We start from the raw sequence: 21,616 nt of genomic DNA, 5'->3' as shown, positions 1-21,616 counted from the left end.
TGGCATCGTGAAGCTTTTCAAAGGCAGTTGACTTTCGTTTGCATCCTGCATCCTGATGAAGACTGAAACAGTCAGGCTGTTTCCCTTGCGTTCTTGTGACTTTGTGTCAAGGCCGTCAATCAGCGATGGCGGTGTCCCAAGTGACTCAACAGCTGGGTGGTCAATAAACTGGAGTCACATCAATAGGACCTTCACCTTCCGTGTCGTAACTTCCACTCTGTTTGCGGACTGTGCCAGGGATGGAAGTGCCTCACTCCGGTTTGGTTATCAATACCTTCAGGCGTGTGCTGAGCATGCCTCTCTCAGTCTCCACGGAGTCTGAAATTCATGTAGCCCTGTAGCTGGCCTTATAGCACGGCCTTTGTGGCGTCACGCGGAGTGTTCAGCTTTTGCGATTACTCCCAATCTTTATTGCTGCATAGGTATGTATGAATACACACCATCAGCGACGAGGATGACGGGCTCGCATGCGCATATGAGACCTACGAGAAATTTTTTGAAATGCAATTGTTCGCTGTGGCGGCACTGGCATCAGTGGACCAGTGAGAAGTGGCCTTGACTCGCCTGAGAGAAGAAACTCGCAGCCTAGATCTTTGTGATGCCAAACCAGGAAGAGGGTCTTAAGGATGGACCAGATTGTCTAGTGGACAATTGGTCAACAAACGCCTAACACGGACTCCATTTCAAACCTGACTCGGCATGGGTGAATGGCGCCTGGTGTATGTATACCTCGGGGTGCACAGCTGATCCAACTTGAGCATGCGAACAGGCCAGCGAAAGCATGGTTGTCGAGAATGTGTCAAAGGAGGATAAAGGCGCACGCTCGATCTAGTGGTTCGCGGTGTGAAGACAATCGTCTCTGGTCACGTGATATGATGCCGCCGCGCGGCGCTAATGACGTCCCTTAGAATTCCTTCCCGTTGAGTGGCCCCAGAGGTTGAGCTTCATAAGTGACACACAGGGCTGCCGCTGGGCATCAGGGCGGGTCGGAAATATGTACGAGGTAGGTACAATTAAATAATTGATAGACTAGACAGTTGTTCAGCCAAGTGTCGATAATGTTCACGTACCTTGACAATCAAAAACACAGATGTTCACGGCGGTGTTCTGGCGAGTGGCTGAAGCCTGGGCCAGGCACACCGAGCTAAGGGTAGAGCCGGGTGGCGGGCGACGGGCGACGAGCGACGATCTTCTTCAGGACTGATACCCACCCACACCCTGCCTGCCTGCACACTGCCGAATGTCTTGTCTTGAATCATGTAGCCCCAACAGTCCGAATTACTATTCGTCCTTCCCTCTTCCACTAGAGGCCTTGGGTGTCAGACTTTGAAGCCCAATGGAAGCTTGGGGCCCACGGTGCTAAATAACATGCCCAACCAATTTTGCCGGTTTACCCGACCCGTGGGTCTGGGTGGTCTAGCGATAGTCTGGCTCCCCTTTCTTCACTTGGGGTGCCACAACCTTTCGTTAAATTGTAGTTAATGCTGACCACCCCATCACACCATTACAAACTTCACTTCGTCGCTGCACGATTTTTCAACCTCCTCTTCCCACTGTCATCGAGCCCAATCCATCAATTCGAGCGATGCAACTCTTCACCCATCTCATCTGTCCATGTGAACTCCTCAAGCAGACTGCAGAGCCGACTCACACATCACTCTGCTCCGTATTACTCATGAATCGGACTAGGCCTCCTCTCGTTCCTTGAAACAGACCTCTCCCCCCTGACCATCAGCCACACTTGCCCGAGTGGCTGGTCTCGCTTTGATGTTCTGGATTCCTTGGAGCTATGGGCAGTCGATCGAGCTCCAACGGAGTCCGCTCACCTTCTCAGACCCCGTCGTGGACGATTCCTTACCGCCGCGTGTTGGATTTCATGCGTATGTGATGACGGGATGCTGATGTTCATTCAAGTGAAAGCCTCTTTGGTCAGAAGACTCCCAAACCCTCCCCTGAATCCCCCTCCCTGATACAAAACTTCGATCCCGTTATCGGCTCTTCACGGCGCCTTGCATGCCTGCGACAGCAATGTCTCAATCACAATCGCTGCACATGCGTGATCCCGAGCAGGTTTGATCTTGACGAAGCGGAGACGCGCAGGGGAAGACACGAGGTATAACCCACAAGACGTTGACGGATATCTATTCAGTGATACCAGACCTGAAGACTTGGAGGATGTGGGAGTGGCACACATTCTTCCTCACTGCCTTCTGACATCGCTTTCCGCTGGTCTCTTGCTATCCGTCATGCCATTGCGCGGATTCTCTGTCGAAGCGGTATAGAAAGGCACATCGATCGTATCATTCAAGGAATGGAAGAGGTAGGTGTGGAAGAGAAGACGCATCGACCGAAGGCACGACCTTCCATGTCCACGTCGACTGTGACCATCACTACACTTCCCATTCACGTTTTAAGAGAACGAGAATCACTTTCGCTCTTACCTTGGGGGGCCTTGAGACGGTACGGGGTCGGTCCGAGCCAAGCATCCTCTACCTGGGACTGCTGCTTCTTTCAGAAATACATCATCCAGTGCGTGGGCGCTTTCCGAGACTCCGACCCGGTCTTGATCATGGGTCTTCGCCATCGAGAGCTTTTGGTGGATGCAAGGCCACAGTCGATATCAGGTTTGTGAAGGCGCTCTTGGTACACGTCATGAGATGGGCTCGCCTTTCTCCAGAAAGATCAGATCCTGCACCGCCTCAGCAAACCAGCCAGTGTGCTGCTCATGAATGCGAGTCTGGTGCAGCAGAAACCTTGTCTGATAATGCCCATCCATGTCACGACTTCGTTGCCGCCGCTCGCCACGTGACGGCGGTCCCCAACCCGGATCCGACGCCTCCGGCAATCCCGGCTTGCTCTGTTCTTACGAGTCCAAGTACTCGGAACCATGATCAGGTTTGTGCGAGGTGTTTGATTCACTGATACTTGCGAGACAGGATTATCTTGATGATTGCAGTCTGATACAGGTAGGTTGTGTGCGGGCACGTGACCAATATCTCTCGGCTTCAACTGTTGAGCGCCCAGCCCTGGTGCCAAGACACGCCTTTCCCAAACAGTCCAAGGGCAAAACGCAAAACACATCCCATCTCAACAACCGACCTCCCTACTGCAGGGCTACACCACGTCATTCTCGCTACCGGGGCACCCGCCTATCACGCAAGACACGATGGACAACATGTTGGCAGACGTCCGCTGGGTGAAAGAGCGGGTTGACAGGCTCGCGACGATGTTGGACATGGAGATGTCCGCGGGCAAGGCCACGTCGCACAAAACGAACTGGACCGAATACCGCTCCCTGATAGGAGAGCTAGTGGACGGCCTGCAGCATGTCGAGAGGCGGGCCGAAGGCTATTCTACCCGCGGGGAAGCTGGGGCTGCACCCGCTACCCCTCCGCCTCAAACACCGATGTCAGATTACGCCCCGGCTGAAAGTCCAGCTTCAAGCGAGAAGAGCCATTCCGAAGTCCTACCATCGACATCAGACGACGCCCCAGATGAAGGCCCATCTTCAAGCAAGACCCGCCCTGCTGAAGTCCTCCCGTCGACGTCAGACAACGCCTCAGACGAATGCCCTCCTTCAAGCGAGACTCGGCATGCTGAAACTCCGCCTTCGACGGCAGGTGAAAGGCCAAACCAGTGTCAAGAAGGCCACGGCGTCATAACAATACAGGAAAGACCCAGGAAGATTGCGACACGCACTCAAAAGACGTCTACGCCGAGAAGCCGAGCGCCTGATGCAGCAGCAACGATAGCTCCCCCTTATCAGCCCGATCAACCTCAGCCTGGAACCACGATTCCTCATCGGGAAGAGGACGGAGTTATCGTTCTTTTGCCCAGCCCCGAGCAGTGTAAGGATCTGCCGTTGCTTATCTCCCGGGCTAAGGAACTGGGCGCCTACGACACCGGAGTGTTCAAGTACGTCTTACCGGACGCTGTGGTGATAGGCTTGCGGCCTATCCTCAACCTCCCTCCGGGTGTGTCCAAATTCAAGTCCAGGCCTTACAACAAGCATTCCCGTTACATTGCACGGAGCGAACGAGAAGATGAGGTGTTGGATTTCGGCGAACTTGACTTCACACCCATACCGCATGACGAGTACGTCAAGACATTAGAGCGCCGTGTTACCAACCGTCAGGCTATGAATAAAATGCAGTACTTGACCGATCTTGCGGCTTGGACACCCGGAGACCGAGAAAATCTCGGTTTGCCAACAGTTTCGCCCATCTATCCCCTTCAACACAACGAACTGGATCGCACGAGAAGATTCCTCGCCGGGGTTCATGCTCCGTATGGGTATATATCGGGCGGTTACGGATCACTCTTCTCTTCGCACCGTGAAGACGGCTACCTGCTGTCTCTCAACGCGTTATATGAGGGCCTGAAGCTCTGGTATATAGTGGCTCGAATGTCCAGCCACCTCATCGAAGATGCTGTCAAGAACAGGAAATGTACGCAAAAGGTGCGGCATGCCTCTCTCTGGTTTTCGACATCACAGCTCAAAGCTATGGGTGTCTCGTTTGTCACCTTGGTACAGCGTCCAAACGAGGTCGTTGTGGTGTTTGGAGATATATACCACCACGGAGGTACCCTTGGCTATTCTCGTGCCGAGGCGGTAAACTATGCTCCCTCCGGTTGGAGCATTGACGGCTACTCTGAATGCAAACGCAACTGTCCTGGATTTCCTATTCCCAATGAGTACTTGGAGTTCCGCGCCCCAGGTGAGATACAGCTTGGATTGCCTCTTGCGGACGAAGAAGACGACCCTGAGTCAAACGAGGATGTCAGGTCTCCCCAAAAGAGGCGCAGAGGTCCAGCGTCTGCTGCAAGGTCAGACGGCAAAAGGAGATGTACTGCCGCTGCGTCAAATCTCACCGCTCAGAGAATAGCTGAGGCTACTCCAATCTTACAGATGGCAAAGTCCATCTGTAGTGCCGCGGCAGTCGAGCAGGTTTTCAAAGTCATTCGAAAGATGAAAGGCAGCAATGCTTAGTTTTACCAGAACGCTGCATAGATAGTTCGTTCCTTGTCGGATGAAAACGCCTACTCCAGATTTACTTTGCGACTATCCTAACTCCGTTTGGTTCAACATTCTGACTTGCAGAAGGACGGCCGTGGGAGACTTCGGAGTGGCCTCGTTTCAAAGCTGGCCAAGGAACTGGGGCTGGAACCACGCCAGTATCGTTATCACTAAAATCCAGCCAAAAATGGGAAGACTACTGTACGAGGTTTCACGGTATCTACTTTATCCTCTTTTACACTCAGCCGTTTGGTTTCTCTTCAACGGACTGGGAGTGTCTCAAAGATGACGAATTTGACTCTCTACAACGTCATCTGAACGCTGTGCACGTCGCCGTCACAAGATACTGCCTCGCATTCGGATATACGAGGGCAAGGGCCGAGGTCTGGACGTCGTCGCGGCAGAGTCCGGCGAGCTCGCATACCACAAGGGTGATTATATCGGCCGCATCTCTGGAGAACTGGTTCCCCTCGGCATCCATCTCAACGGATGGTGTCCGGCATTGACGAGAGATGGTCTCGTCGCCTGCGTTAAGATCGAGGTTGCCGTCATCAACCTCGAGAGGATTAGCAACATCTTCCGGCTGATGAATCATGACCTCAACCCAACAGTCAAGCTCGTTGGCAGGAGGGTTAGGGGGAAGTATAAGCTGGAAGTGCACGCCGCGAGGGACATCTATGATGGGGAGGAACTCACCCACAATCGCAACTGAGCATGCCCAAGCATGAGGATGAGGATGAGGATGAGGGGCAAGTGTTTCAACACAACTTGATGGCATTGTGTCACGTCGCGGGCACTTCCGATGTTTGGCCGCCAGAGTGAAGCACTCACCTTTGTCCTCCAGGAGGATATGCTGTTCAACGATTCCGCCAGGACATGCTGTGGGAGGACTCTTGACGGGCATGTTAAACGATGAATTGCTCTGCGGGTTCTATTCATGCTCATACTCATGCTCATGCTGATTTGCTGTCCGGCTGCTGTCCACTTTCAAAACTCCAAAGTCCATACATCGGTGTACACACGGTGGAAGTTGCTGTCATTACTGGAACTATTTGTCACAGGATCACTATGAAAGTCTAGATAACGGTTGTGAATCGGTGCTAATAGACCACTTTGATGAATGTATTACCTGAGATTCTCTGCCTTCCTCTTCCTCTTCTTCTCCCTCTTCCCTTTCCCCCTCGGTAGCTATATATGTACCTAAATACGTGAGGGGCATTCCGAATATCTGGATGTGTGTGTGGTGATCCCCTCGGGACGTCAATTATCATTATCGTGCATGTCTTTTGAAGCCTCCCTCGTCTTCTCGTCTTCTCGTCTTCTCGTCTTCTCAACATGTCCTGATTTTTTCAGTACCCGGTTAGTTGATAAGTCGTTGGCCTGGCCTCGAATTCATCCATCCATGTCATCCGTTTTGAAACTGATAAGGAACGGAAAGAATGTCCATCTGGCTGTTTTCCATCGCTTTCTTCGTCTTGTTGTGGATAAATAAACGTCCTTGCAAGACTCGCGTGGTCTGTAATGGTGGCCTTTTGGGTCCTTGCAGGCAAGTAAGATGCGCAAGGCATGATAATGCATCCCTGATAATGCATACCTACCTACAGTAGTAGAACTATGTAGCACCATGCACCTCCATCTAGCACCAGTGGCGGTACTATTCGTGGTGGGCTGGTAGTACTGTAACTGGATACATAGCCCGGCTACCTTCATATCGAACCCCCCTTTCCTATCAATGCATCACGATGATAGGTATCAAGGACCCCGAGGGTGCGCAGGATAGGCTGGACAGGTTGAGAAGTCTGTCGAGGAATTAGATACGCGATGTGATATATATATATACACATATGTATCGTTCAAGGCACCAAAAATACCTGACCGAACCGTGTCCATCGCCGATTCTGATTGGTTTCTTCTTCTTCTTCTTCTTCTTCTCCCCCGTTCCCCTCCCCTGTTCATGGGGACTCATTGCTAGGGCGTCATGTCAAGCCAAGGCAGATAAATGAATATCCCCTTAATCTATGGGATGGCGGTTTTGAAGCCCTATAGTCAACAGGGTTGAATGCTCTCTATGCCGATGACGAGCGTTTCTTGAGCGTCACTCTTCAGCGCTTCCAGCTCAATGCACTATCCACGCCAGCACCGGTCCGACAGAAAAGGTTCTCTGTGGCAGACCGTGTCCATACTTGTCGACATGAGTAACAGTATAGACTGGCCCAAATCTGCCAGTTTGAGCTGTCCATCGCTGACCAAGATGTTCCGGAGGGCAATGTCGTCCACCAAGACTCTTCGGGAATGGATGTAAGAGAATGCATCGATGATGGATAGAATCCAGTCGACCTTCAAGGGCCCCGGTGGCTCAGGCGCAGATTTGATGTAGTCTTCCAGGTCGCCCTGTTTCGCGAAAGCAACTCGATCCCATAATTTGACGTCTGGACGGACGATGTAACTCCCTCACACCGACCCAGCCGCCGGTAGATGGCGACCTCGTTCTCGAGTGTCTTGCGGTTGACCTCGTTTATACACTCCGTGTCATCAAAGGCCGGCGTTCCGACATGATGGTCCAGCGAGTATGTCTTTGCCACCTTGACGACTCGGTCCTCGTCGAGCCGGCGGACGTAGCCCGTCATCCCGTAGGCGGTCATTGGGGGGTCTGCGTAGGGATTCGGCTCGTAGATCAAGTGCAGCCATGGGTCGGGGGTTGTGGTAGTGGTGGCCACGGCGGCAGAGAAGGGTAGCAGTATGCTTTGCAAGAGAAGGGGGTGAGAGACGGTGTCGGCCGGTGTATCGGTGGACTTTACTGATGCAAGACTCGCAACGCAAACACGGGACTCGGACTAAGAGGGTGTGGACCATTGGTCATGGCACACATCGCGAACGGAGTCGAGGTTGGGGGGGTTGGGCGGAGCTTGATGTTTTGCGTGGGGGATAACAGACTTGGACGAAGTGTCAGTAAGCGTAGATAGAATATGAGAATTGCGAGCGGAACGGGAGCAGAGGGGATCTATATCAACCGTTGTTCTTCTGGGTAGGACGTGTCGCGCAGGAGGGGAGCCAGCTGGTAGTAAAAAATAAGTGGCAGTCTGACGAGAAATAGCAACTAGGAGCGATCCACTATTGTCTCGAGCGTAACCTCCTTCGGCATAATGGCATCTCTATGCTTATTAATAACATTAACTGTGGCTGATCTAGCGGCCGTCCCATCACTATTTGGTGGTGGGCTGAATTTCTGACAGGGCGTCTACTCTCTGTCTGACTGCGATTTTACTTCCTCCCCCAGCTGCTGCAATGCCCCCACCACCTGTTCCATCATCCGCCGTATCGAACTCGTCCAGCGCAAGCCGCACAAGGAAACAAAGTGATGCCGAAAGCGTACTTGGGTCTAGCACATCGTCAGCGTCACATTTCTCGAAGAGGACTAAGCAAAAGATTGTTGAGCGGAATGGAAACATGAAATGCTGGCATTGCGGTCGGGCAGCGCCAGATATTGCCCATGTGATAAGCAAGAAGGACAACTCGGTATGTCGTCGCAAGCAGGACAAGGGGATACTATCGCCTGGGTCACCAGTGATTCATCTAGTTGGCTGACTTTCAATCGTTCAGCGACTATGCTGCCTCCGGCCTCTTGACGTTTGATCGTCTCGGAGATGAGCAAAACGGTCTTCCTCTCTGTCCCTCGTGCCGCCGAACGTTTGACGACCTCAACAATCCAGGCCTGATCTTCATTCCTACCGAGCTAGAATATTTCATCGATTTTGAGCGCAAAGACTACCAGAGTCGAATCGATACTGCGCAACGGCAAGGGGACATTCCTCCACGAATGGTTCCCACACCACAGATGTATTCAGAATATCTCACGAGACAAGAGCTCGTGTCTTCTGACGCGGTCGGCGGCCTATACTGGCGGTATACCCTGCGAGATTTCCTCCCCGACTGTTGTGACAAGAGCTTCATCCCAGGGTTGGGTCCCTTCAAAGAGCCAGGGCTTCGGAATCCCAACTGGACCAGCTATGCGTCCGACGCTACGCAATCTCTACGCCCGAGAGATCACACGGACGAAGCTGCATGATTCTACACAACAAAGCGCAGAACAGATTGAAGGAGGACTGAAAGACAGCGGAACTCCCGCCAATTCCCAAACCGTCGCACCTGTGCATGCCAACTCAGGAATAGTTCCTCCAAGAGGTTACAAAAATGGGAATAACACTCCGATACCCGATGCTGGCGCGAGGGGCGCAAGGCAAAGTTAGCGAGATGTGAATCGACACAGGTTGGCGACACATACACAAGCCCTGGGCTTCTGAGATTTGGTCGTGGCGCTTCCACCGAGACTAACATCAGCAATACATGACCATGATAATACAAGGCTAGCAGCCACCACACCGATCGGATCGGTTATCATTGACATGGGTCGCCCCCGAACCCACAACTCTAACCTCCTCGAGGAGGCCGGTCTCCCCTACGTTGGCCACGGACGCCACACCCGGGCCGCTGCCCTCGCTCGGTGGGCGTTGGGTATTGTCAAGCGCCGGATGATTGTAAATCTGCCCATAGGGGCCAGAATTACGGAAGCTAAATGGGGGGATGGTCCGGGGGGGGGTGCCGGCCCGGTGAAGCCCAGGTCCGCCGCTGTCGGAGGGAAGTGTCGACTAGATCAGACATAAAGTTAGCATAGTGTAGTACGAGAGGGGATATGAGAGGATATGAGAGGATATGAGAGGATATCACGCACGGCCGTGGCCGCAATTAACGCCGCCCTACGAGGTGGGAAGTCATATACGCCGGCCGAAATAGAAGACAGAGCGACAGTTCTACAGCCATGTTGAATGGCTAGCTGTAAGGCGCATAGATACGCAGACCTGAGCTGCCGGCCACATTGCGTTGTGCCGTCGTACACTGGCCCAACTGCGTGTATCACCTTCCTGCCGGAACGATCCCTCGCACTAAGTAGGCCCGTTGCATTCCTTTCAGCCTTGACGCCCGCCGCCGACAAGTGGTCCGATTCTATCCCGGCGCCCGCTCAATATTGGGATTACCATGTTGGAGGCCGTCGATATTACGACCAGCACCCGCCAAACACAAGCCCATGCACATATCTCAACGTGTGATATTTATCGAGGCTCTGTGAATCCTTTCTCAGGGCCGAGGTATCGACTTGGAGTAACAGGTTGTTCGATACCGCAGTCTCAAGAATCCCACTACATGACTATGGCTTGGAGTGTCGACCACCCTACTTCGCAACTCCTGTCGCGGATCTTCAAGTGCTTGAAAGAAGGACGTCTACTGCTGGGTGCAATGTCGAATGATCGGAGGATCCGCGTCCTCGCAATCCCGGGTATTGCTTCATTCAGATCTGAACGTGCGGAATGTCTTCGTCGACGCTGACGACCACACCAAAGCCGCGTGCTTCATCAATTCGGGGCTCTGCCACGAGACCTGATTCTGCGACTCTACCTGATCAGCCCGATGAGCCGATATATGCTGATAGCATGGCATGCGCAAGAGCTTTCGATCGATACATGGAAACCTATCTCTTACACTTGGCTCGCGTGCAGTCCGTAGATGGACGCCTTCTCTGCCTGTTTCAATACTCGCTTCGAACATGGAACGATGGTGTTGTTGCGTTTCGACATGACCTGGTCAGGACTTCATACGAGTGCGAAGACTGGGGGGACGATGAAAAGTATACTATTGCGATACTGGACGCCAAATATCGATCCACTCATACAGATACTTCGTTTCTGACCACAGGCTATGTCAACAGGGGGACAGACTATCTCACCACCTCATCCGACGGCCAGATACACGCAGAGGCGTGGAGTGCGCTTCAATTGCAGCACAGGCGACTCGATTCCAGTGTGGCGCAAGCCATAATGAGCGCTCGGGACTCGGACTACGACGAACCGATCACGACCGAAAAGGCGTTACGGGCAATCTGGCCATTCGGTATATATAGCCAAATACAGGTTCAAGGTCCCAGCTATCACGTTGCTGTATTTACCGATCAACCTTCTTCGTCCTATCGCGAGTATACCCATCCAGGGCGGAGTACGAGAGGGGCCCGCCTCGCCTCGTTGAAGGGGCGATGCCGCTTTGAACGGACCCCCGCAGCCACAGTGGCTGTTCACGATGTTGCATCCGGAACGCCAATCAGAGAAATCGTGTCCGTGGCCGAGCTCAGGGCGGCATCAAACCCCTCATCCTAATTCGGGGCGAGGCGCAGGCGGTTCGTACACACGCCTCTTGGTGGTGTGCGTTGAGAACGAATACTCGACTGCCACGATCTCCTTTTATGTCGTCGACTTTGTTCAACCTACGATTTGCAAGACCACTGCTCCTCCAAAGACCTTGATGCATTCATTATGGGATATTTGCGTCCCCGGAATGCCTCAACGCTCTCCTCTCTATCCACCATCCACTGATCCACGACCTTGAAGAACAACGGGCTCCTGCTCCAGATTCGCAAACCAGAGCATCAGGTCACGGAGGGACGAAGAACATGTCTCGTCGAGACTGCCGAGACGCAGGTTTCGTGTGGGCAACTTTGGGGGAAATAGGCAATTTGGTCTGAAGGGGCCCCGAACCTTCGCAGGGAAGAACGCAGCTCTGGTGGCCCTTCGACATACTAAATACGAGATACGGGCCTTCACCTCTGCCTTGGAGACTTGGACTGATCCGCGAGTGAGCCAGTCCTTGACCGATGCTGCTGCTGCACGCAGTCGAATATCGGGGTCTGAGGAGGCGCCGTCTCCGTACTGATCGGATGAACCAGTCCTCGACCGCTGCCGCTCCTTCTCCTACTCCTACCCCCCTTCCTAGACGGACACCGAAGAACGAGAGGAGCAAGAGCAACAGGGACAAGAGTAACAAGAAAAAGGCCCGGATCCAGGCGCCATAACGCTGCTGAGCGGCAATACATCACACACCCGGATCTATCCAGCGAGTCAAGGCCCCCCGAAGAGTCGATGCCACCACCGCCCGCATCTCCTCGCATACCTCCCGCGAGTCGCTGAACCGCACGCTCTGGAGGTCGTACGCGAGGAGCACATTCCGCGGATCAAGGTCGAACGGGAGAACTGCTCTGCCGTGGATCGCAGTCAGGCTTTGGACGGCGGACAATCTCAGCCGGAGAGCCTCGTCTTGACAGGGAGAGGCTGCTCCTGATGGGGCTTGATATACCATCGATCTAGGGAGCCGAGCTATATCCTGCTCGCAGCTTGATCCCGCGCGGTGTCGCCTCGAGACATTCAACCACGCTTGGACAGCCTTGGAGGCGGCGATGTATCATCTTTTTGTTCTCGAGGTCCTCGTATGCCGGGTGGGACTCGATCATGGCTCGCGATAGGTGGTGGGGTTGGTGGTCTGTCTATCTGTCCATTCCTTCGTTTGCATTGCACTGTACTGCATTTTATTCAGTTCCAGACACTGATACTGATACTGAGATATATGGGACAAGAAAGAACAATGAGTGAGAGGTGAAGAGGGAAGAGGTTGATTAAAGGGATAACCTCGAGCAGGATCGCCAGCGGACGGGAACTTTGTGCCAGTATCCGTCGACATGGCTCGTGGCCGTCACGACCACCCATCCACCAGGGATCAAGGACGAGGACGGCTCGGGTAGGAATGGGTGTTGATCGGATATGCACAATACCAACGCACGCATCGGGACAGGAACCAGTCAACCTGACGGCATGCCTTGAGTACTCGTCTGTCAGGAATCTATGTGAAGCCAAATGAATAGATCCGGAATGACCTTCAGCACCAAGCAGGTTGCCTTTTGTCCGCTGACATTGCATGGCGCGCAGAAATGCGACGTTGTGAGATTAGTAGATGGTGTAATCGAATCCGCATACTATCACGCGAGTAGGTCACCGATATCGAATGTGTGCAGTGTAGGATAGACAAGTGCCAATGTGAGCGTACCGACCGAGTGACATCACAATAATTCGAAAAGGGACCGAGTGTTACCGTATGCGACTGTGTAGCTATCAGACGGAGGAAGAAAGAAAGAAAGAGAGAAAGGATCGACTCGGCACTGTGTGCGTATGTATAGCACAAGGTTTGATAGTATCGATCGAACACCATTGCGGAACACCCAGCCCGGCTGTAAGCCAGGGCCATAGTGAATTGAAGTAAAACACCGAAAAGTCTGAATCAACACAAGCGGGGACAGGCTTATCGCATGCACGAAATGCCCATCTTATCCATCATCATGTTGCTGTGCGATGACGTTCTGTGGAAAGTGTTGGGGCGCCGCCGAAGACTCTGTGAAAATCGAGATACTCGGCCTTGTTTGTAGCCTCGTCTTCTTCGGCCCAATCGTGTCTCCACGTTGCCCGGTTCGGCTTCCGTGTACCTCGCGAGTACTCCCAGCACAGTACGTGAGAGGTGTGGGGTTGTGACATTGCGACTGCCAGGAACGGCAACATCCATTTCAACGGAGTAAGTAGTTGATTTCTAACAGAAGGGTGACGGGTGCTGGGCGAGAACTAACGGATAGGCGATACGAAGATCTTGTTGTTGATCAAGGTTCGTCGTTTGGCACTCTGGTAGGCTCCCCCTTGAGCCACAGAGGCCGTTGGTGGTCTCTACTCGACCGCCCGCCTCCGCGGATGAGAGGGGAGCCCACCGGAGTGCCAAATGACTGTAATGACAATACGCTCACGGCAATTTGAGGAGGATTTAAAGCCTCCACCGTGGAAGAAAGAGAAACAGTGAAGAGCCCGCGGCGGAAAAGACAAGCGACAAGCTACACTGCCGTGCTCGGTCCGCAGCCAGACACGTGAACGACCTTGTGCGAAGAGTAAACGTGCGCTCGCACCGATAGCGCCTCAGGTATTTGGGCAGACCTTTGCGGATCAAGACCATCTGAACCATGGCAAGACTGCAGGTGAGGCGGGACACGTGTGGCTTAGCCACCTTTCCGCGAAAGACATGCATCCTGTAAATTAACAATACACCTATATATCTTCACTGACACCGAGAAATGAGCCATCCCGGAGAAAACATACTGAAAGATCTGGGCCATCAGAGTAGAGGAGATGATGGACCGATAACGCGCCATGCCAAGTCTTTGCTCTTGGCCACCCATGTACAGGGAAGAGCAATCGGAAAAACAATTGTTCCACAGTCAACGAACCGCCGCTCTCACTTTGGGGCCCACGAGGTGCCAAGCTCTCGGCCGGGTGCAGGCAGTACGAGGTACGAGGTACCTCTATTCAAATTTGACGGTAGTGGTTTAGCCACCCGGCCACGCTGAGACGCTGCTCTGCTCTGCTCTGATCGCATGCCCGAACGACCGAGCCAGCAGTATCTCCGAGGAGAAAAGCCGTCATGAGAAAGCGGTCAGCGACCAGCCTTCTCAGGACCATCATTTCAAATGCATGTGACGGAGAATGGCAACCTCGGTCGGCCAGGTTTCTGTCGCGCCATGACCCGGATCGACCAACCCCCCATGGTGCATGCGGGATCGCCAACAGAGGCTAAAATTGGCTGAATGGGATATCCATCGTGTAATCTTATCGTGACCGGCCCATTAGTGAGTCAATTTCAGTTCTAGGGGAAAAGGAAAACATTGACAACTGCAAAACCCCCAAGTAACACATCTGGCCATGTCGGGACCGATCGTAGAAAATAAACAAGGCGTCTTGGATAGCTGGCGGGGCCCAAGATGGCACTCGCGCTTGTGAGAGACAAGGTGGTAAGATGTGGAGAGGCGAGGGGAGCGGGGTGGGGGTTGGGTGATCTCAAGGGTTGAGTTCAACTCTCAAACAGACAAGCCTTTTCAACCCACGGCACTCACTTGTCATGTGTATCCCAGACCGGAACGACAACAGGTTTCCATCATTATTGATGCTGATATATGCTCGACGCTTTCAGCCGCTCCTTGATGCGAGCCGCCCATCACTTTTTGAATCTGTAATAGACACCCCAAATCATGTAGTGACAGAACCCAGATCATCCAGTATATTCCTGGGGGTAAGGTAAAATTATGCATTGCTAGGTGGGTAGCAATGAGCTTGAGCAACGTGCCGGTGGCGCTGGGGGGGGGGGGGGGGGGGGGACATACTTTGCTGACCATAGCCACTGAAGCCGGACACAGTGGGGAACAGACGCCGGCAAGGGGGAAAACGCAATGTTGTCCGGGGTCGTCACCCACATTTCGCTACAACACAATACTAGGACTGGGTTTGAGCGATGCTTCCCAACGAGTCCAAGCGTCAACGGTCAGAGAGTTCATAACATACCACTTTGTGAGAAAACGGAAGAGAAGTTCCGTGTGCCGATACCTATCCAGGCCATTTGGTCCGTGAGTTCAAACCCCCTTTCCAAGTCTCTGATCGGAGATGAGTGGACTGCACTCCGTGCTTTCCACAAGCAAGTGTGTCTCAGCTCTCTAAGTCAAATGCGGCATCATATATTGTAGAACCTTCACTCGCAAAAGAGGTTGTTGGTCTCCCAGCACTGTTGAGGGATCCTGGCGGTATGTCCCCTTCGAAGGAATGATTGACCTGAATCAAGGATAGTGTTTCCCGTGACTTTTGTGCCATGTAGGGTATTGGTAGAGACCACATGTTAAAGTTTGTCTGCTCCGAGGTCATGTGTATTCACCGCCGGGCAGCCACGCTCCAGTCAATGTTGAGCCAAAGTCAGTGGTGTTGGTGGTTTTGTTAGCGCCAGTTCCTGCTTGGGTAACGGGGCTTGGCAACGCCATATCTGGTTCAGCCAATGACAGACATGCCAAGCCTTCTAGTCTGCCCACATCCGTGTTGTGATTGGAGAAAGTGCCCTAGTTAGGTATGGAGGGCCGGAGGAGTTCCAAGACGGCGCTATCAGAGGGTGTTTGCGGCGAGGTGAGCGTTGCTGGCGAGGTCGACAGCGAGGTCGAGAACCTATTCTTGCCTTTGCTACAGTTGAGTAGAGCCGTTAACTACCTGAGACTTCTTGATATGCGGATTCAAATCGGTTTCACCGCCACGGCTGTGCCCCTGACGCCCTGAGCCTTGAAGGCTGTGGGACAAGTAGCCCGGCTGATGAGGATGACCGCGTTGCATCATCTTCGCACTTTCAATTCAATAGCTTGTTGTATGATCATTGCGGGTGCTCTGCCCTTCATGACTTCTGACCGTGAGCAAAGAACTGACTTCTCCGCCGAGTTCTGCGCGCGACAACAAGTCGCCTGCGGACCTTGCTAGAAGAACAAAGCAGAAGTATGACCACTCTTCCGCCTCTTGGTGGAAATGACCATTGACAGCTTTCCAGGCATGGTTTCCTGCCTCTGCGTTTAACCTCCGCGGCTTCATCCTCACCCTTCACACCGTCGACCTTGCCGCCGCCTGAGCCCTTCTCTTGTCTCGCGTGAAGATGACTTCTCCGTCCATCAGGCTTCGAGTTGGCTCCTCCTAGGTCTTGGAAATACTCAGGCTCAACGGTTCTGATTCCAGCACCTTCACGCGCTGTACTTTCAGAGTCCTAATGAACATTGTGAGGGCCATTCTGATCCAGATCGCCCGTAAGACCCTCGTCCCGGCGGATGTGCCTGCACGTGGAAGACCCGCCCTCTTTGAAACGACATTCGACATGTACACCGATTCGGAGTGATTTTCTCGTCGTGTGAGTCGACGCGAGATTTAAAGAAGGCATTTTGGAGAGACGGAGTCGGGTCCGGCGAATGTGGCAGAGCGCACGGAAAAGAACAGTCAGCTCAAAAGGGGAGAGATTCCGATCTGCGGCAAGTTAGCAGTCATCTTCAGAGTGTTTCATAGACAGGAGTGACCTGAAAGAGAGAATGACTGGTACTCGAAGCATCCACGCGCTTCCTGCGCCACAACAGTGAGGGACTTCAAGCAAGAGAAAGGGCGATGGCTGTACAGGTCAGCGATGAGGGAGTTTGGTTTCCTCGTAGAGCATTATGCAGTGATTTCCAGACAACTCAAGTGAATGCTTTGTCTTCATCTGAAAAGGGAAGCCATGCATTCCCGATAGAGACACGCGGCGGCAAGGAAAGGTCAGACGGCTCCCTTCCCGGATCTTCGATGCCGTGGTCTTGATTGACAACAAAGGACGAAGACGGATTCCGCAGGCATATCAAGCCATGAGACTGCAGGCTTATGTATTTGATCACAACAAGACCGAGCACTGAGACCTTGGATATCGAAGCCAGGGTAGCATTGCGTATTATGTGGAACGCCAGCCTACCTGGTAACTGTGAGGAAGTTGGCAGCTTGCTTGGCACTCCTGTTTCTGTTGTAGGTCAGGTCGGGGGCTGGCCTGTCAAGGTGGCAGACAGATCAATACCTGGACATCTTCCTCCTTTTCCTTCCTTTTTCCTCTTCCCACCGAGAAGAAGACCAATATCCTGCAATTTCCCAGGCGGACAGCTGGGTATATCTGCCTTTGAATATATTCCGCTCTCTTCCAGACTCTATCCCACCCTCCCTATCCTTCCCAGCCTCATCTCGCTACATTGGCTATCGGAAATGCCTGGCACCTGGAAGATTCACCGCTGTGGGAGAGCCTGCAAGCCCTGCAGAAAAAGCAGACAAAAAGTATGAACACTATTCGCCCCTTTGATGAGACGAGATGTTGATACTCTAACAGTGCAGCGGTGGCCATCCTTGTGAGAGTTGCGTGAGGAAGGAGATCATTGACACATGCGGCTATGAAGTTCCCGTGAGCTTAATACCTCAAAATCATGGGAGACGACGCGATTGACCATCATTGTAGTCTAGAACCAGCAAAGACAACGACCCGCTTGGAGACCCCAAGCTCAAGAGTCTCTATTCGAGGTATCGATTGGTGCGAGATACGGTCAGGTCCTCCGACTACGACGACATGATAAAGGCTTGGATTAGCCTTGGATCCCTTGTTCGCGAGGCGATGGCTCTAGAAAAAGGTGAGTGGATGGTCTAATGGATGAATACTATGGGGCTAAGAAGCGAAGACTACCAGGGATCCCCTCCCTTTCGCCAGATTTGGTGGGAGTTGGCCGGCGCCGAAGTCAAATTATGCCTGCTGTTGAATCTTCCATCATGTTTGCCTCGAGAACCAACCGTGACCCCCCCATCGACGCAGCAACTGCCGATCAACGCGCGTCAACTCTACAAGATTGAACTCGAAACAACTGCGACTCTCCTCAAGGCGTGTCATGTCCCATCCCCCTTCGACGAATATGATGATTGCTTGGAGAAGTTGGCAAGGAGTCTGGCAACCTTGGACCAAACTCAAGAGAATATCACACAAGTTCCTGAACACATCAGTCGCGTCAAAAACTTGAGACTGGAGGTGCTCTTGTTCTCATTGGTCTTACGGGGTAGAGTCTGGTTGAGAGGAGCCGCAAAAGCCCTTGAGATCGCCAGGGAAATCAAGACTATATGCGGAGACCAAGCATCAAGACAAGAGTGCTGGCCTCGCGGGATCGCCGTGGGCCTTGCAGCAGACACCTTGAGGAGGTCTGCACCATGGGTTCCAATGGCTCCTCCTTTTCCCACTCAGCCAACCGCGACTGGGTATTCGACTATTGCCCCGAATCTGGACTGCGGTGTCAACGATCCCAGATGGGACGCCATGCACAACGCCAATGGCGTCGTACTGGACCAAAGCTTGAGTGTTCAGCCTCTCCAACAACAATACGTCGACTTGGCTCAATCCGGTGCACCGAGCGATAACACGTCCTTCCGCCGAACAGACTACGTCCCATCATACTCGGCGGCCGCGGCGGATGACCATTATTCAGGTGTACCCTATTACGCACCTCCGATCACTCCAGAAGCGCAGCCTGTTGCATGGCCGGCATATACTGGCTCATATCATGATCCCGATGTTGGCTCATATACCGATCTCACTATTGGTTCGTTTATTGATCCAAATATTGGTTCATATCCTGGCTGGCCATGGCCAGCCGTGTCGGCAACAAACATGCTGGATGCAGTGAATGGTGATCAATTTCTAGATATATCTGAGTTCATGCTGCCCAGCACCGCCGATGCTGACCCTGTCTTCACTGAGTGAGAGATGGAGGCGCCGCATGCACAAACTGTCCGCCAAACAAATACCTGGATGTCCCGAGGAGATGGAGTGAAGATGTAAATGGTCGAGTAATGATATATGCGGGAAAAAGTTTTGTCATGTTTGTTTTTGTACCGTTGACATCGAGTCCTGTACATGATTTCAATCAATTGTTATATAGTCAAATTCCAGTCAAGACCATCGATAGCATATTCTGCATGATAAGAATAGAGCCGCTCTCCCGAACGGTGAGTTATTCCACTCTAATTAGCATTCATACTCAAGAGATGGGTATCAACATCGACTGGAAGCGGTCTGGAGGTACATCGGCTCAAGTCTAAGCGGAGACATGGAAAGAATCAACTGGCATATCGTTCATCATTGAAAGATTGGACTTGATTCCATCCTTTGATGTAGCAGAGTCCGAGCCACTCGGTACCCAAGACTAGCCAGCTGTCAAAGTATTTCGTAGCTTCTCTGCGCGCAGGTGACCAAGACAAGAGTCTGTCAGTCCCCATCCCCCCCAAATAAGGCTCTTTGTTCTCTGGTTCTCCCAACTCAGTCCCGCAGGCTAAAATCCCAGCGTCAACCTTTTGTTCAGAAAGATCACAATTCACCTTTACCTAAACACCATCGCTGATGCCACCGCACGACCCAGGAGAGTCATCTCAGTGACTTTGACATGTACGTCCACAAGGGGTTATCCATCGCTTTGTATTGCTCGTTGTTACTCACACCTTACTAGCCAGGACACTCCGCCTTCGTCACTTCCGGTCATCGCTCCGCCTCAAAATTCCTTCAACAGTTGCTCCCCTCTCTCCAGGTCTCCATCTCCCAGCCAAAAGTCGTCCGCTTCTCGATATATTCCTGAAAAAACTGACGAGATTCATAGGATCGAGAAAGCCCTTGGTCGGACCTGATTCCAACGCCTCCCTTACCCCCTTTACCTTCTTAAATGGAGAAAGATATGGACACGTCCATGCCTGGCATGGAGGTAGATGATCACAAGCTCAAATTGATGCGGTCCTTGCTCATCATGGGCACTCTGTCGTCACTGCTGGGCTCGCACAGTGAGTGCGGTGATACGCGAATGCTGGAGGATCTTCTCTCCAGAGAAGTGACGGCATGGCTTCCGCAAGTGGGAACAGAGGACTACGAGTCTCTTCAAGATCCACACACCGAACACGGTATCAGCTGGTGTGGGCTCACTTCGGAGTTTGTGGCGGCCTTTCCTCATGTTCTTCCAGAGGGCGCCGAGCGGCCAAAAGCCCTGGAGAGGCTACAAGACGAGCTGCGCAGCCAGCTCCGACATAACCTCGAGAGGATGAGCCAGATCACGGACTCGCCTCAAGTGCCTCCGGTGCAACCCATCCGGCAATTTGGCCGCGACGATTTCACTTGGGAGATGAACGTTTGGCTGGTTCTCTACAGTTCTGCCATCATCCCTTTCTGCGGACGGTCCGGTTCAGAACTGTGGAACCTGCAAAACCGCGACTTGGGACAGCTGGCAGACTTTCTCGGCACTGCGCACCTGTTCAGCAAACCTCTTACTGAGAAGACACTCACTGCGACGGGGCTTCAAGACTGGGTCGAGAAGTTAGAATTCGTATTTTGTGGTCCAGCAGAGGGGCTTCCCAGGTGAGTCTTGGTCAACGACAGGGGTTTGGGTTCAGTTGCTCACAACCACTAATCTCTAGCGCTCCGACCCCGGACTTGATATACGTGGTGGCAGTCTACAGGTCCAGGGAAAAGGACAAGGCTTACATCAAACATCTTCGAAGCCTGCCTTACCTCTCTACGCTTGGCAGGTCTCCAAGCCCTTACAATGGGCTATGGGACTACCGGGCTATCCTCGAAATTAGCCGATCATCGTTCAACGAAGACGATCTCCTCGTCCGCAAGCGGAGGCCCATCCACTTCCTCCCCTTATACCCTGGCGAAGAAGCCATCCGACGCTGGAAAAGCATTCTCGAAACGTCTGAAAAGCTAGTGGTGCATCGCTGCCCGAGGCCTCTCCTGCGCGACAGCAGCGAGTCCGACGGTCGAGACGCATTTAAGGAGGTGGAGCTCAACCAAGGCTCCACGACTGAAGGGAATTGATTGGGGCGCAGCCACCAGAAAGAGGTTGGGAGATGACAATAGTAGAGCGAGGACGAGAAGCACATTATAAATCTCAGGAAAGGCTGTCCATGTCGAGAGGATGGAATCCCTCCCTCGCCAGGAACTGCAGCCAACACTCTGCAACCAGCTAGAATGACGGTGGAGAAGGTGCATAGCTCGAGATTTGACATGCTTGATACAAGTTGATGCGCTCTTGGAGGATTTCATTGAACGTTTTCTCCCGTAGCGGGAGCCTGGATAATGAGAATACGAATAGCAAAAACTATCAGAACTGCCACCCAGTTTCATACTTGTTGTGCTCTCCCCGATACAGCCTGTACGCCACACCACAGGACGCGCCAACACTAGCCAAGGCGCTGTCGAGGGACTTTGGAACTTTGTCACTTCTCACTCTGCCGCATCATCCCGCCTGTATATCAAACCAGGACGAAGTTGGAAACCCATTGTGTGGAAAGATGTATGTACCCCCCGGGG

At 52.8% G+C, this 21,616-nt stretch overlaps 7 protein-coding genes across 7 annotated transcripts; 5 read left to right on the top strand and 2 right to left on the bottom strand.

The window, feature by feature from the left end:
- Positions 1 to 3,166: 3,166 nt before the first annotated feature.
- AYO20_09379 (hypothetical protein) lies at positions 3,167 to 4,990 on the top strand (the record flags this gene model as incomplete). The annotated part of the gene is made up of 1 exon (XM_022647649.1): positions 3,167 to 4,990. One exon carries the CDS (start codon positions 3,167 to 3,169, stop codon positions 4,988 to 4,990), a length of 1,824 nt encoding a protein of 607 aa, XP_022496345.1.
- Positions 4,991 to 5,327: 337 nt separating this feature from the next.
- On the bottom strand, positions 5,328 to 5,921 carry AYO20_09378 (hypothetical protein; the record flags this gene model as incomplete). Its single annotated transcript, XM_022647648.1, has 2 exons — positions 5,328 to 5,725; positions 5,849 to 5,921. 2 exons carry the CDS (start codon positions 5,919 to 5,921, stop codon positions 5,328 to 5,330), a joined length of 471 nt encoding a protein of 156 aa, XP_022496344.1.
- Positions 5,922 to 7,141: 1,220 nt separating this feature from the next.
- AYO20_09377 (hypothetical protein) lies at positions 7,142 to 7,659 on the bottom strand (the record flags this gene model as incomplete). Its single annotated transcript, XM_022647647.1, has 2 exons — positions 7,142 to 7,425; positions 7,479 to 7,659. 2 exons carry the CDS (start codon positions 7,657 to 7,659, stop codon positions 7,142 to 7,144), a joined length of 465 nt encoding a protein of 154 aa, XP_022496343.1.
- Positions 7,660 to 8,464: 805 nt separating this feature from the next.
- AYO20_09376 (hypothetical protein) lies at positions 8,465 to 9,083 on the top strand (the record flags this gene model as incomplete). Its single annotated transcript, XM_022647646.1, has 2 exons — positions 8,465 to 8,533; positions 8,595 to 9,083. 2 exons carry the CDS (start codon positions 8,465 to 8,467, stop codon positions 9,081 to 9,083), a joined length of 558 nt encoding a protein of 185 aa, XP_022496342.1.
- Positions 9,084 to 10,380: 1,297 nt separating this feature from the next.
- On the top strand, positions 10,381 to 11,220 carry AYO20_09375 (hypothetical protein; the record flags this gene model as incomplete). The annotated part of the gene is made up of 1 exon (XM_022647645.1): positions 10,381 to 11,220. One exon carries the CDS (start codon positions 10,381 to 10,383, stop codon positions 11,218 to 11,220), a length of 840 nt encoding a protein of 279 aa, XP_022496341.1.
- A 6,718-nt stretch (positions 11,221 to 17,938) lies between these two features.
- Positions 17,939 to 19,024, top strand: AYO20_09374 (hypothetical protein; the record flags this gene model as incomplete). The annotated part of the gene is made up of 1 exon (XM_022647644.1): positions 17,939 to 19,024. The coding sequence occupies one exon, from the start codon at positions 17,939 to 17,941 to the stop codon at positions 19,022 to 19,024; it is 1,086 nt and encodes a 361-aa protein (XP_022496340.1).
- A 964-nt stretch (positions 19,025 to 19,988) lies between these two features.
- Positions 19,989 to 21,121, top strand: AYO20_09373 (hypothetical protein; the record flags this gene model as incomplete). The annotated part of the gene is made up of 2 exons (XM_022647643.1): positions 19,989 to 20,659; positions 20,719 to 21,121. The coding sequence occupies 2 exons, from the start codon at positions 19,989 to 19,991 to the stop codon at positions 21,119 to 21,121; spliced, it is 1,074 nt and encodes a 357-aa protein (XP_022496339.1).
- Between the last annotated feature and the right edge of the window lie 495 nt (positions 21,122 to 21,616).

The sequence above is a fragment of the Fonsecaea nubica genome, assembly GCF_001646965.1.
Source record: "Fonsecaea nubica strain CBS 269.64 chromosome Unknown Scaff86, whole genome shotgun sequence".
NCBI classification, from domain to species: domain Eukaryota; kingdom Fungi; phylum Ascomycota; class Eurotiomycetes; order Chaetothyriales; family Herpotrichiellaceae; genus Fonsecaea; species Fonsecaea nubica.
Note: the sequence above shows the minus strand (reverse complement) of the source record. Positions and strands in the feature narration are given on the sequence as shown.